Raw genomic sequence first — 15,471 nt, 5'->3', positions numbered from 1 at the left:
TAGAACTGAGAGAGTTTCTAGTTCATCTTTCTGTCTTTAGACAGGGTAATATTCCCCCACTTAAACATTAAAATATCTTCTATTTGAGTTCCCAGATTGAGAGTTCCTACAGTCTTCTTGGTAACTTGTGTCAGCATTTTTCAGCTAACTGGCAGCATAGTAGTTTAGTTGAAGAAAGAGTTTTAAAAAAAGAAAAGATTCCGTTTTTCTTTGTCATTAAGCAGACAAACAAGCATCCATTGTTTAAAGCACTTAGTGTGTGTCAGGAAAGTAGAAGGAAGGGCATGCTAACTGGAGAACATCATGAGGAGAGGTACTTGGGAGAAGTTGGGAAGTTCAGGGCCCATTTACAGGGTAACAGTATTTTGGTTGAATGTAACCATAATGTAGTCTTGAAAGTTGATGGCTGTGAAATTCCTTTTTTTTTTTTAATCTAATCATTTAAATTTTTATTTATTTATTATTTATTTTAAAAAGATTTTATTTATTCATTTGACAGACAGAGATCTCAAGTAGGCAGAGAGGCAGGCAGAGAGAGAGGGGGAAGCAGGCTCCCTGCTGAGCAAGAGCCCGATGCGGGGCTCGATCCCAGGACTCCGGGATCATGACCTGAGCCGAAGACAGAGGCTTAACCCACTGAGCCCCCCAGGTGCCCCATAATCATTTAATTTTTAAATGGGACAATATATAGTTTATTTTTGTTTAGGAAAATAAGCAGTAAATTATTGGTGTATGGATTCAAATATTTCTGAGACCCACATGTGCCACATGAAAACCAGGGGAAAGATCTTCAATTCTTTCATCATTTTTATTACTTAATAAATAATTTCATTTCAGTTTTTTGGTAGTGAACACAATTCTTACTCTCATATATGCATTTTGTAAGTATTAGGTATTTTCAGAATCTGACGCTGTCATTTACTTTGGTGCATGTTCTTTGAAAATATATTTGGCTCTACTTGCACAGGGATATAAAAGTGCTATAGTTGGCAGTGTTTTGAAAATAAAATCCTTAATCTTTGTGTGTGTAGGCTCGAGGATTTTAACATTGTGATGGTTTTAGCATAGTTTTTAGAAAATATCTATCATTGAACATCATTTTGTTTTTAGTTGTCATGGAAATGATGAAAGTTATTTTTCAGGAAAGTTAATGAACTGTACTTCAGCTATTATTTCCAAAGCATAGTGGGAATGATGGCAGAGCATGTAACCTGTAGTTCATCTTCTCAAACCCTTGTTCACAAGTTGCCTTTTGTCATTAGTGTTTTTTCTTTCTCGTTGCCTATGAATTTTCTCAAATTGCTCTTTGGTAGTGTGATAGTTGCTATATTTTTAAAGTCCCAGGATACCATGCAATAGTAAATGCTATAGCTTTCTACCTAACTTGCTAAAAGCAACTGATTATTTAAAGGTATATAAGGAAAAACCTGATGAGGAATGGCTACCTTATTTGGGATTTTACCAGACTATTAATAAGAATTTAATAACTTGTTTCCTTCTAACATTTGCAAATAATTATTTTAAAAAATTTCTTCCTGTTAGACCTTTGAAGATTTTAAAAATGACAAGCAAGCTGTAGAATATCAACAACGAATTGTGGATATTTTGTTGAAAGTAAGTATTCTGAGAATAGATGTCTTTGTATTGATGTTTGTTTGTTTGTTTATGGGGGGGGGGGTTATAGGGAGAGGGTTAGAGAGAATCTTATGCAGGCTCCATGCCCAGTGTGGAGTCTGATGCAGGGTTCGATCACATATCCTGAGGTCATGACTTGAGCCAAAATCAAGAGTCATATACTTAACCAGCTGAGCCACCAGGTGCCCCGTAATGGTGTTTATTTTAAGAAAGCTGAATTGTTTTATAACAAGTTCTAAAAGGATCCTCTTTAATGAAGCAGTGTGTTCAATATATTTAAAAATTTTATTGTGACATCTTTGTCTTTCAAACCTGAATAAAATACTAATCATTTTAAAAAATGTATTTCAACTGTAGACTAGATATAGGATATAAGGTACTACTGTGAAATGCATATTGTGGTAGTTGCTATATCAGTATGATTATGTGTAATAATGGTGACTAACTTCAGAATGCTTTGAGAAAATAATTAATGTGAAGAATCTTCTTCCATCTCATACCAGCCTTGCTGTGTTGCTTTGTTGGTACTGTCGTCTGACCGTGGCACTGAGATGGTGGGCACAACTTCAGAATGATTAGAGGCACACAGAGATGATTATCTCAGTTTAAATCTAATCAGATTCAGTCCAAAGCTATTTTGAGATCCATGCTGCTGCTAATGAATGAATGCAGAGACAGATTCTTTTCCTTTCCATCTGCACAGCTTAAACCAGGCCAGTTTCTTCTTGTAGTTGAAATCTTGGAATTTTCATCCTGTTCATTTGGCTGTAAAATGGAGGTTTCTTCCTTTTAGTGAATTTTAGATTATTTTGGGCAAGAGAGCAAAATCAAAACGTTCTCTAATTGTGTATGACACTAATGCGTTACATTTATAATAGTTCTTTATAATTTTCAAAACACATTTATATACATTATCTTATTTGAGCTATTTATTGACCTTGTAAGATAGGCAGTGATGAATATGAGAATAGGATTTGCTCGGCCTCCAAATAATGCCAGTTTGATCCAGGTAGGAGGTGTGGAGAATTTTTACTTGGGTCTCCTAAACAGTCTCTCTATACCTAATCTTGTCCTCCTTTAGTTTGTGATCTTGCCTTTCTTTTATTCTTCTGTGGCTCCCTATTGGATCAGTTGTGAGAGAAAATCAAAATAACAATAGTTGAATTGTGATGGGAATTTTTTTTTCTCATGGAAGTATGAAGGTCAGCAACCTGTTCTAGTAGAGTGGCTTCACAGACTTACCAGGGATGCAGATGCCTTCTGCTTTGACTGTTGTTATTCTTAGTGCATGGTTTCTATGTTTGGTCCAATGGATGGCTGTAGCCATCACCTGAACATTCTAGCCAGTCTGAATGCAGAAAGAGATGAAGCAGAGAGTTTCCTCTCTAAGAAGACTTTTTAGAAGTTGTATACTACAATTCAGCTTACAACATGTTGATCAGAACTTAGATATATTGCTTCTCAGCTGCTAAGAGAGACTGAGAAATGTACTCCATGTTATGGGTGGCCATGTGTTTAGCCTAAAATGAGGAGTTCTGTTTCTAAGTTAGGAGGGAAGAGCAGATGTTGGAGCACAATTCCTGGTTTCTGTCATACTCATCTAAAGTTATATGACATCCAAGATCCTTCTGTATTTTCTGGTCCCTGATTACTTCTTTAGAATTGCTCTCTTCTCCTGTCCCTGACACACCCCCTGTGGCACACGCATTCTTTGTATTAATGAACTTCTCAACCGTATTAAATTATTGCAATTCACTAAACTGTGTCATCTCTATGTCTTACGTTTTTTGTGTGTTTCCTTTCATCCCATCATGCCCTTCCTTCCCTTTCTCCGCCTGGCAAATTCCTAACCATTTTCAAGACAGAACTCAAATATCATCCATGAGAAACTCCTTTAGAATCCTTTCCACGCTTTGAGTTTGATTAGTTGCCCCTTCTCCGTGTTCATATTTATGCAGCACATGGCACGCTGTAAGGGAATTGTTTACAGGTTTATTTTCCTGGCTGGAGTTGAGTTTCCGTTAAGCAGAGGCTATGAGGATTTTTGTGTGTCATTGTTTTAACATGCTCCGAGTACGTCCAGCACAATGCGTGCATGCTAGTAAGTGGTCAAGACATGTTTGCAAGTTGAGTGAACGGGAGTTTGAATTTAAAACTATGCCAAGTTGGAGGAACAATCCAGATGAAGAAAATAGTGCTCTGTGAAGTACTTAAACTATTACAGTTGGTGAATTGCTACCCTTGTATATTGTTTTGTATTGCCTACTTTGGGTCATTGAAGATTGAACTCTTGAGATTATTTTCTCATTTCTGATGAGAGAGTCCTATAACAAGTGTGTTGCTGACAGAGCCAGTGAACATGGGAATGGCAGCAAGGACCAGAGAATTGGATGAGCATCAAAGCTAAGGTGATACTATGTGTCCGAATGGCTACAGACATGGAAGTAAAAAGCTGTTACTTTGTGACTTTATATATTGCTCAGAAAATTTTTTTAAGCGTGGTTCCTGGAATAAGTAAGAAAAGAATGGAGAGAGACCAGAATTTCAAGGATGATAACTGTTAGACACTTGGTAAAGTGGCAAGGGAATTGGCTGAGAGTTAGAAGTGTTTCCTCAGAAGGTGTTTCTAGGATCAGTTAGTAAAGCGGTCCACTCCTAGAAAGTAAAAGGATGGGGAAAAGCCGAGCGGAGCAGTAGCTGGGCCCAAAAGTTGAGTCTAGGAAAGTACCTGCACACTGCAAGGGAGTGATGATGGAGTATTTTAAAGTGATAGAGAGTTCTTTGAATATTATCAGTTGGAGCTTAGAAACACACAAAGATTATAACTTGAAGTATTCTCCTACTGTAGTAATGAAGAATTAAGCACTTGAGCAAGCTGTGGTTGCCAGACTAAAGCAGGACGAGTTAAAGAAAGGGGTACACTGCTAGCAAAATAGGAAGAGGTAGGCCAAAAGCTGTGCCCTGAGGGAACATTTTACAACAGGAGCAGTCTTACACTTGATCTTCGGGTGAGAGTGGGAGAGGGAACAGAGCAACCAAGGGGACAGGACCATCAATGGATGAGACGGTTGTTCGGCTAATCCTAGACAATACCTAATCTTCCTTCCCTGTGTTCTGCATTTTCTTTCTTTGCTGATGGTGTCATTGTTGGAACTGCCTGTTAGGCCCAAGTCTGTCGTTGTTTATTCCTCTTTTAGTCACACGTTTCCACTCAGGTAAATCCTTGTCCTGTTGCCATGCTCTCTGCAGGGCCTTTTGCACCTGTTCCTGCTTCTGTTTTCATGATCACCGCTCTGGTTCAGACCTCCTTGTCTCTCTGTTGGACCCCTGCAGTCACATGCATCTTACCTGGGCTCTTTATCTTTTAATTCTTCCTTGTGTTATTTTATCCTGTTCACTGCCAACTGGATAATTTTCCTAAGTGCAGTGCTGATCACGATCGGATCTCCTGGTTGAACATGTTCAGTAGCACCCCAGTTTTCTGTGGAATAAACTCTAGATTCCTTGGAATGACATTCGAGGCCTCGTCTTTTCAGTCTGCTCTCTCTCCTCCTCCTCATGCGTGCTGCTACATTCTAGTGGAACACACAGTTTCTTCAAACACACTCGTGTTTTCCTGTATCAGTGCTTTTGCTCACACTCTTCTCTCTGCCTTAGTAACTCTCTCCTTTCCAAACTTTTCTCATTTCTTTTCAAATTCCCTTTCTCATTTTCTCCACCATGCTTTCAAAACTATATGTTCCTTCATAATGTTGGTCACATTGTGCCTTTTATTTATTTGTTTTTTAAGATTTTTTATCCACTTATTGGAGAAAGAAAAACAGAGATAGTGAGAGAGAGTACATGGGTGGGGAGGAGAGGGAGAAGCAGGCTCCTTAGTGAGCAGGGAGCCTGTTGTGGTCTTGAACCCAGGACACTGGGATCATGACCTGAGCCGAAGGCAGATGCTTAACTGACTGAGAGAGTCAGATGTTCCCACATTGTGTCTTTTATTTCAGATTTGTTACCTGATTCTCCTTGCTTTCTTACTGATTACCTGAAGGCGTTTGCCATTCCATCTTACACCCAGGAGGTAGACAGGAGGTGAGAGCTCATTCAAACCAGAGGAGTGATTATGATTGGATAACTGTATGTGCTTGTAACAAGCCTGTTACCCAAAACCATTTGTCTAAGGAACTGCTTGTAGACAGGGCAGAAGCCATTCACTTCACTGATTCCTGGGCTAGCTGACTTCCTTTTCTCAACTTTCTCAAGTTAACTTGCTTTAAAAAAAAAAAAAAATTATTGCAGAATAATGGACATTATTCTGGTATATAATGGACAGGTATATATGATAGCAAGCGATTCAATATTTACATACATGAAATGGCTATTGCAGTAAGTCTAGTTCATTACCATCTGTCACTACACAAAACTGTTGCAATATTATTGACTTCCTTATGCTGTACATTTCATCTCTGTGTCTTATTTATTTTATAACTGGGAATTTGTACCTCTTAACCCCATTTTCCTGTTTTGTTTAATCACGCCCTCCTCTCCCCTCTGGCAACCATCAGTTTGTTCTCTGAGCCTATGCGTCTATTTCTGTTTTGTTTGCTTTGTGTTTTAGATTTCACATATAAATGAAATCATATGGTATTTGTCTTTCTCTAACGTACTCCACTTAGTATAATGTCCATCCGTGTTGTTACACCTGGTAAGATTTCGTTCTCTTTTATGGCTAAGTAATATTCTACTGTATGTATGGGGGTGTGTATGTATATGTGTATGTGTGTGTGTGACACACCACCTCTTCATCCATTCATCTGTCTATGGAATTTAGGCTGCTTCCATAGTTTGGCCATTGTAAGTAATGCTGCAGTAAACATAGGGGTGCATGTATCTTTTTGAATTAGGGTTTTTGTTTTCTTCAGGTAAATACTTAGAGATGGAATTCCTGGATCATACTACTTTCAGTTTTTTGAGGAACCTCCATACTATTTTCCACAGTGGCTGCACCAATTACATTCCTACCCACAGTGCATGAGTCTTCCCTTTTCTCCACATCCTTCCTTGACCCATGCTCGCTCTTGTCTTTCTGATACTAGAATGAGGTGGTACCTCATTGTGGTCTTGACTTGCATTTCCCCAATGATTACTGATGTTGAATATCTTTTACTATGCCTTCAGGTTATCTTACTTTTAAACCCCAGAATTGCTCTCTTCTTCCTGTGTTGGTAGGCAGCTTTTTGGTACGGCTACTTTAATTTAATTTAAATTTAAGTTTAGAAGGATTCTCTTTTAAGAATTCCAGAGGGAAACATGTTTAATATTTCTTTGAAAGCCACCTCTGCCAATTCAGTTCTCATCCAAATTGTGCCTAGAAGTATGCCAAAAATCACTGAAATGTTTTCCTTTCAGAATATGAAAGTACTTTGTGCTCCTTCTCTAAAGTGGCATTGAACTCCATTGAATCCAGAAGATTCTATAAAAGAATCTTTTCCTGAGTCTTCAGTAATAGGGCTTTTTTGCCATCTTTCTAATGGTATAATTTTGGGTCAAACCAGATGGTATATGGAGTAACTGGTCTCTTTTGCTCACCAGGTTATGGTGGAGAATTCCGATTTCACTCCCTCACAAGTTGGGTGTCTCTTCACATTCCTTGCCCGGCAGCTTGCAAAGCCTGACAATACCTTGTTTGTAAACAGAACCCTTTTTGATCAGGTGCGTGTCTTTAATGATGAGAATTGGTTTTATTCTCTTTACTGCTCATAGAAAATACTGGACTACACATTTTCTTAATGTAACAGCCTAGCAGGTAAATGTTTTATCAGGTAGGTGCCTGGGCTTGTTTTTAATTTCGATTAAATTAGTTGTCTGTTTTTTTGATGTTGTGTCTGGATAGTATGACTTCGCCTAGTAACTTGCTATCTTGGGAGTATGGTTTGTGGAGATTGGTTTATAGAAATTTTCGTTCATTGTTATTCTGTTCCTCTAAATTGCCTAGAATTCTTTGCTGAAGAATTTTTCAATTTAAGAATTCACACATCTCATTGGTAGCATGTTGGTCATCTGGAAGACAGATCATTATTAGAAAGTCTGAATTTCCCTATACATACTTTGACTCTGAGGGTCTCTCCTAATCCCAGTTAGATATCTTCTGTATATCCATAGGCAGGTGGCAAAGAAAACACTTTTTATCTGGAGAAAGTTCCCAGTAATGACTAGCGTTTATTGAACACTTCTTAGTACCAGGCTCTATTCTGTTTTTTGTTTTGTTTTGTTTTAAAGATTTTGTTTATTCATTTGAGAGAGAGAGCACAAGCAGGGGAAGCGGCAGAGGGAGAGGTAGAGGCAGGCTCCTGGCTGAACAGGGAGCCCAAATCGGGACTTGATCCCAGATCAGGGGTTCCTGACCTGAACCAAAGGCAGACAGAAGCTTAACCAACTGAGCCACTCAGGTGCTCCTGTTCCAGGGTTTTATATGTATGTGTTGACTCATTGCCATTGTATTGGTAGCCCTGAGATTGGTATTGTTGGTACCCTCTATTCTGCAGGTGAGGAAACTAAAGCCTGGAGGGGTTATGTCACTCATCCAAGTCCATACCTAATAAGTGTTATTATCAGCAGTAAGTGTTGTTATTAAATGTTAAAGAGGTTAAGACTCAAATTCAGGTGGCCTGACTCTGTAAAATCCATGCTTTGCCGGTCCATTGTATTCAGGGATCTTAAGGTTAAGGTGTACAGATGGCGCTGTCTTCCTGCCATGTTTCTGAATAGTAAGGATAAGATAGATACATATTAAGTTCTTAACCTCCTTGAGCCTGCTGTGCCTTCTGACAGGCCAGTCAGGAAGCCATATATCTGTGGGGCTTGTTATGGCCAAGTGTGAATGAATTGATGATACAGAAAGGGTGTTTCCTGTTATTTTCATTACTACAGTGTTATGGCATCCATGTTAGTATCCAATAAAGAAAATACCTTTTCTTTCACCAGGTCCTTGAATTCCTCTGTAGTCCTGACGATGACTCCCGACACTCTGAAAGACAGCAAGTATGAACTACTGGAACTCTTTTTGCTAAAGGATGGGAAAGAGGATAGAATAAGCTAAAAAGAACCCTTCTGTGCTAGACATCATGAAAGAAAGGGGAAAGTTACTTGTGCCAAATCCTAATACTGTGCTAGATGGTGGCAACCAGAAAATAGTGTGGGTAGTTGTTAAAGGTACACTTGTAAACAATTTATATCAAACTAAAGTCTTAGGCAGACTGGACCTTGTCTGCGTTCAGCATGACATCAAAGAGAGTTACTCATCCTTCTCTATGAAGTCGCAGAAGTTGGCACCTGTTGTGTTCTGCTTTCTGCCTGGGCCATTTATCTGATAACCACTCCTGGCTGCAGTCTCCTGAGTATTGGGACATCCAACTTTAGGGAGTGTCCTATAGCCCCCCTGTATTAGGGGTAAACATTTCTGGAGACTAGAATCCATCTGACGTTCCTCTAATCACTATGAGATTGTAACTGTTTGGTTACCACTTCTTTCTACTTAAGTCACTTTGAGTGTCTCTCCCAGGAGTAGGATTCTTTCAAAGCTTACCCCACTATAACTGTGAGCACAAAGAGAGCCTACTTTTTTTTTTTAAAGGATAGAAGCCTTTGCAACTGTCTTTTTTTATTTTTTAATTTTATTTATTTATTTGATGGTCAGAGATCACAAGTGGCAGAGAGGCAGGTGGGGGTGGGAGGGAGGCAGGCTCCCTGCTGATCAGGGAGCCCGATATGGGGGTTGATCCCAGGACCCTGGGATCATGACCTTGAGCCAAAGGCAGAGGCTTTAACCCACTGAGCCACCCAGGCGCCCCAATATTTTTTTTTTTTGTAAGGGGCCAAAGAGTAAATATTTTAGGCTTTGGAGGGTACGTGGGCTTTTGTTTTTATTTGTTTTACATCCCTTAAAGATACAGTAACACCTGATTTTTACAGCATTTGCTAATTTCCCTAGTGTAAGTACTCTATGGCTGATTTCAGCCTACCAAGATGATGTTTTTAAACACAGAACTGGGAAGAGATGGACAGTACCATCCCCTTATATAATATTTCCAACATACAGATGCAGTAACTAACCCCAAGAGCATGCATAGTAAAATGTAGTAAAATAATTGGGAAGTGGTGAGTTTTGAATGTTAATTACTTTTTAAAGTAATTATTAAAAATTAAATTAAAGTGTATTATAAGTTTATATAATTTAATTTTGTAACAATTGCTGTGCTTAACATCTGGCATACACAATTCCTGAAAATGTAACATCAGCTCTGTTGAGTTGGTAAGACTGGCTCCAGCAATGGCATTTCTATTATGTTATTCCAAATTGAGGCTCCTAGGAGATGGGTTCACTCCATGGTTCTGTCTAACAGTATATTACAGTGCTCAAAATGGACCGAATTAGGGTTCTGAAAAGTAAAATAGGGATAGGTTTCATTTCTTCTCCCCCATTTTGTCTTTAACTTAAAAGTTAGTTTCCTGTGGTAGAAAAATACTTTGTTGAATGGTTTCCTAAAGTTCTGGAAGGGTCATGTTCCTTTGAATCTTGAACTTAAGTATAAGAGAAAGCTTTCTCACATTGTCCTGTTGACTATGTAATGATTCTATTCAATTTTGAGGTTTATTTAAAAATATTAATGATTCAGTCTCAACATCCTAGTCACTTTTTTATTCATCTACTTGGTGTGGTAAGGATTAATTATATGAACCCCAGTGTGTGTTTGTTCTTATGGTAAAATATATATACCATAAAATTGATTTTAACCACTTTAAGTATATAATTCAGTGGCTTGAAGTCTGTCTCATTGTTGTACAACCGTCATCACCGTCCATCTTCAGAACTTTATCTTCCTGAACTGAGACTCTGTACCCATTAAACCATAACTCCCCAGTACCACCTTCTTCAGCCCCTGCCAGCTACCATTCCACTTTCTATTTTGACTACTTTGAATTTAACTACTTTGGGTACTTCATATGAATGGAATCACACAGTATTTGTCCTTTTGTGACTGGCTTATTTTGCTTAGCATGTTTTTAAGGTTCATCCATGTTCTAGCAGGTGTCAGATTTCATTCCCTTTTAAGACTGAATAATATTCCATTATATGCATATATCTTATTTTGTATATCCATTTGTCCATTAAGGGACATTTGGGTTGTTTCCACCATTTGCCTCTTGGGAGTAATGCTGCTATGAGAAACCCCAGTGTTTAATTAGAGAAATTAACATGTAAACATGGATACTGCCTGTGGACACTAGATTTTAAAGAACCATGAGATATTAAAGCTCCAGATAAATATATGGACATTTTTGGCTTAGTGGAGGATTAATTAGATAGTCTAATAAGACTTTATTTATAAACACTATGACATTCCTTCCATGTTTGAAAAATAGAGCCATTTATCTTTTTGTGAGACCTAATTACAGTATCACCAACATTATGATGGTAGTCTTCTGGTACCTCATACATGGGAAGGCCAAGCCAAAACTTCAAGTAATATGACCAACCAAAAAAAAAGTTATGGTTTGTGTAGCTGAATGGACTCTTACGGAGCTAGTAAATAAAAGTAGATTCCAAAGTTTTTATTTTAAATGTTCAGGTCCTTTTAGAATTGCTGCAGGCTGGAGGCATAGTTCAGTTTGAAGAGAGTCGGCTTATCCGGATGGCAGAGAAAGCAGAATTGTAAGTTGTTTTTAACGTATATGTTAGTTCCCGTATCCTAAGTTACACTTCTCTACCTGGAGGCCCAGTTGATGCACTGCCAATTTTTAATTAAGAAAGCTATATAAATAAAGCAGAAAACCTAAATGCAAAATTTCTGGTCTTTCAAGTCTAGAAATTAAGTTACATTTGCAGAAATTAACACTGAGTAAATTTGAAGTGCTTGTGCATTTGTTTTAGTATGAAAATGAAGTAAGTCTTATGATTTATTAGTTTAGTTTTTCTTTACTTAAAATTTCCATTGTTTTATAGATTTTTGTGTTACCTTATTCAAACGTATTCTAAACAGTGCAGAATTTGAGATAACAAATAAGATACAGTATGTTAACATTTATCTCATTTGTTGACTATTTCATTTGCCATATTTAACTCAACAGAGAAACGTCATATAGTTTAATTGATGACTAATATATTAACTGGTTTTAACTGACACATTGTTGCTTTAACATTTATTTTGTACCCAGCTTTAAAATTTCTTCTAACATATAGTATTCATATTCAGCAGCATTTTATTTTTTTTATTTTTTTTTCCATTTTATTTATTTTTTCAGCGTAACAGTATTCATTCTTTTTGCACAACACCCAGTGCTCCATGCAAAACGTGCCCTCCCCATTACCCACCACCTGTTCCCCCAACCTCCCACCCCTGACCCTTCAAAACCTATTCAGCAGCATTTTAAACGTGTATTTAGAGGAACGGCAGCCACTCCTGTCCTTTAAATACTGTAACTTCATTTCACAGTAGAAATAACATCTACTATATTCATTTTTCTTGACACTAACCTCTGTGAGCAAAGTTCTTGAAACAATAAGTTAATAACCGCCTATTTGGTACTCTGAAGTTTTCCCTTTTATGTTCTAGCTATCAAATTTGCGAGTTTATGTATGAACGAGAACACCAATATGACAAAATAATTGATTGCTACTTACGTGACCCGCTAAGGGAGGTGAGTTATGAGACTGCTTTACCCTTTTATTCTTACTCAGTCCTCTCCTCCCCTTGTTAGGTAGACATAACTATTAAGTCGGTATAACTGCTCAGGAGAAATGTTGGGACATCTGTTCGCTGATTCAATTTTTTTTTTCATTTATTCACCAGATTTTTATCAAGTGCTTAGTATTAGCCCAGTATACACTGATCATTAAAATGATATGGTTGCTGCAACTTTAGAACTTACAGTCTAGTGATGGAGACTGACAGTAAGGAAACCAGATACTTAATTACAGATGTGATGAGTGCTTGAGAGGAGAAAATGGGTGCAACTTGGGAAGATATTGGGGAAACTGACTTTTACAGAGAAGCCAGGGAAGGAATCTCAGAGGAGGTGACATAGAGACTGGGTTTTGGGATTTGAGGTGAAGCCAGTGAAGCAAACAGCCAACAGCAAAGTATTGTAGGATAGGGACAAGGATAATAGAGAAGGGCATGATGTAAGATGAAATTAGGAATGTAGATAGGGTCCACCAAAGGTAAAAGTATATATTTCCTCATTTGGTTAATTAATGAGACCAAAATTAATTGGAGTGGATTTGCAACTTCCAAGAGTCTACCCTAAACATTAAATTCATTCTCTTTAGTGTCAGTTTTCCAGCAATTTAACTATCTACAAGTGGCTTACCATCTCCAAATAGCAGATACTTACCAAGAGTGTGACAGATAGTGGATAGAGATTGACTGTTGCTTGCGTGAATGAATGAAAAGTTGTATTGTCTTGTGTTCTTCAGGAAGAAGTCTTTAACTACATTCACAATATCTTATCCATTCCTGGACACAGTGCAGAGGAGAAGCAGTCTGTATGGCAGAAAGCAATGGATCATATAGAGGTGCTGATTCAATAAAACTTTTGAAACTTCTCCATTTGTATGGATATGTCCCAAATCAAGTATATGCTAACTAAGTAACGTCCAGAGTCATATTAAGTTGATCGACTTGAGGATTAACATCTTTTTCAGATTATTTATTTCACCTCGTATTTGTATTCGTAAAGTCCATGTCATAATACAATGTATTCTATCATGACTTCTGAAAATAACCCAAGTTCAATCAGCCGAATGACAAGCTGTAATATTCTGGGTTTTTAGAACCTTAGAATGACTCTGAGAGTAGTATTGGTCTTCCTCCCTAAAATGGGATAGGGAGCCATTCCCCTAGTCACCCAGTGGAATTTTACAAACAGTCCTCTAATGCATCATTCTCTCCGATGTATTTCTCTCTCATATGTAACAAAGCGGCGATTCTCAGTTTGTTTATGCATGCTGTATTACAAGAATACAGGAATTGACTTTAGAGCAAGAACTTTTTAGAAAACGAGCTTATAGATACGTAAATTGAGAGACTAATGCATGTGTGATGAACATGTGATCACAGTGCATTCTTAGGAGGGGCCCCAGAATCAGTCCTCCTATTAGTTTCCTTAGATTCATCATGTACACTGCATCTCAAAAGCCAACAGAGTTAGCCGGTTTTTTAAAATCTATTCTGAGCTGGCCGGTTAGCTCAGTTGGTTAGAGCGTGGTGCTAAAATCTATTCTGTTTAATGGATCACTGATAATTGAAAAAAACAAAAGTATAATGAAAGATGCCGAGGTAATACTGCTTTGGAGATAACAAATCTACAGTTTTTCTCCTTGTAGCAAGGATCCGCTGGTGGAGGAACTTCTGGTGATGGGTTTAGTGCTGTAGTGAGATATACGTGATTATTCAGTATCTTTAAAAAATTGTTATACATATGGAAAATGATAAGAAAGGATGAGCTCAGAAACTGAGGAAGCATTGCTTGTGATGTGAATTCTTTGTTCGGGTTCCTGATGGTTGTAAAGCTTAGAAAGATGGGAAATGAGCACAGCATCTTACGTGAAACATGTGGTGTGAACGGTGGGGCAGTCAGTCACCAGGTATGTGGTCTGAAGTAATTGCTATGCTTTTTCATCTGTAGGATTGAGAACATACATGTTACTTAATGTTACCCTATGCTTGCTAACAAAAAATGGAATACATCTTAGTGGAAAGAACCCAAGAAAACCTTTCTCTGTATACATTACATCTTTGTTTCTTTAATCATTTTGTATTCTTTTTCCTTTCATCATTCCCTTTGTCTTCATAGTTGCATTATGGCTTCTTCTTCATTTCACTTCATCTGCATTGTGCAGTGGTTTGATCACATGGGCTCCAGATACCCGGAAGTGAAGCTGTGCCTCGTGATGAATTAATCAATGAGTAAACAAATTATGCAGCAGAAAACTCATACTGGAGAAACAAGAAGTATTTTTACTGTGCAACAGTTACTTTTGCAGGTTGTTTTCCCCACATCCGCATGTATTTTCACCTTGAAATTTTTAGTATTTCTTAAGGCCACAATTACAAATATATAGGCTTTTTGTTGAAGAACTTCCGTGGCTGCAGTAGTGTGAATAAAATCAACCTTCATTGTATAGGGGGAAAGGTCCTCAGATTTTTCTGACAGTAGACACAGTGTATAGATTAGTGATTCTTAACACTTGAGGGGTTATAGACCTCCTGTGGGAATCTAATGAAAGATTTGGACCCATATATTGTGCATATACTGTGCATGTCCACACTACATAGTTTTGTTTACAATCTCAGGGATCCACAGACCTCCTAAAAGCTATTCTTAGATTGGGTCTGTGGATTCCGGGTAAAGAATCTCTAGTTTCTGTGGTTTTTCCAGTATAGAGAAAACATGTTTCTTTAGATTTTTAAAAATGTTTTTCATTTTGAGGCACCTGGGTGGCTCAGGCAGTTGAGCATTTGACTCTTGATTTTGGCTCAGACCATGGTCTCAGGTTCGGAGATCTACCCCTGTGTTGGGCTCTGCACTCAACAGGGAATCTGCTTGAGATTCTTTCCCTCCCTCCTCCCCCTGACCCCGCTCATATACATGTGCACGTTCACTGTCTCTAATAAATAAATAAATCTTTAAAATATTTTTCTTTTTCAAATATAGAAAACATCCCCCAAGGTGCATAAAACAAGTGTGCAGCTTAATAACACATCTAAAAAAGCAAACATCCCAGGCCCAGATCAAGAAATTGAGTTAGTTTTAATACCCCAGACTCCTTTTGTGTATCCTTTC

General features: G+C 37.9%; 1 protein-coding gene across 5 annotated transcripts in view; it reads left to right on the top strand.

Moving 5' to 3' along the window:
- VPS8 (VPS8 subunit of CORVET complex) overlaps positions 1-15,471 on the top strand; it is a 270,200-nt gene that overhangs the window by 136,814 nt on the left and 117,915 nt on the right. For all 5 annotated transcript variants that reach the window (XM_046002698.1, XM_046002699.1, XM_046002701.1 and 2 more), the window contains 6 exons: positions 1,543-1,614; positions 7,219-7,338; positions 8,611-8,667; positions 11,256-11,338; positions 12,240-12,324; positions 13,103-13,201. In XM_046002698.1, coding sequence (XP_045858654.1) covers positions 1,543-1,614; positions 7,219-7,338; positions 8,611-8,667; positions 11,256-11,338; positions 12,240-12,324; positions 13,103-13,201 — 516 coding nt within the window. The remainder of the gene's footprint in view (positions 1-1,542; positions 1,615-7,218; positions 7,339-8,610; positions 8,668-11,255; positions 11,339-12,239; positions 12,325-13,102; positions 13,202-15,471) is intronic.

Source organism: Meles meles, chromosome 4, assembly GCF_922984935.1.
Source record: "Meles meles chromosome 4, mMelMel3.1 paternal haplotype, whole genome shotgun sequence".
NCBI classification, from domain to species: Eukaryota; Metazoa; Chordata; class Mammalia; order Carnivora; family Mustelidae; genus Meles; species Meles meles.
The sequence above is the reverse complement of the archived record's forward strand: the minus strand, read 5'-3'. Positions and strand labels throughout refer to the sequence as shown.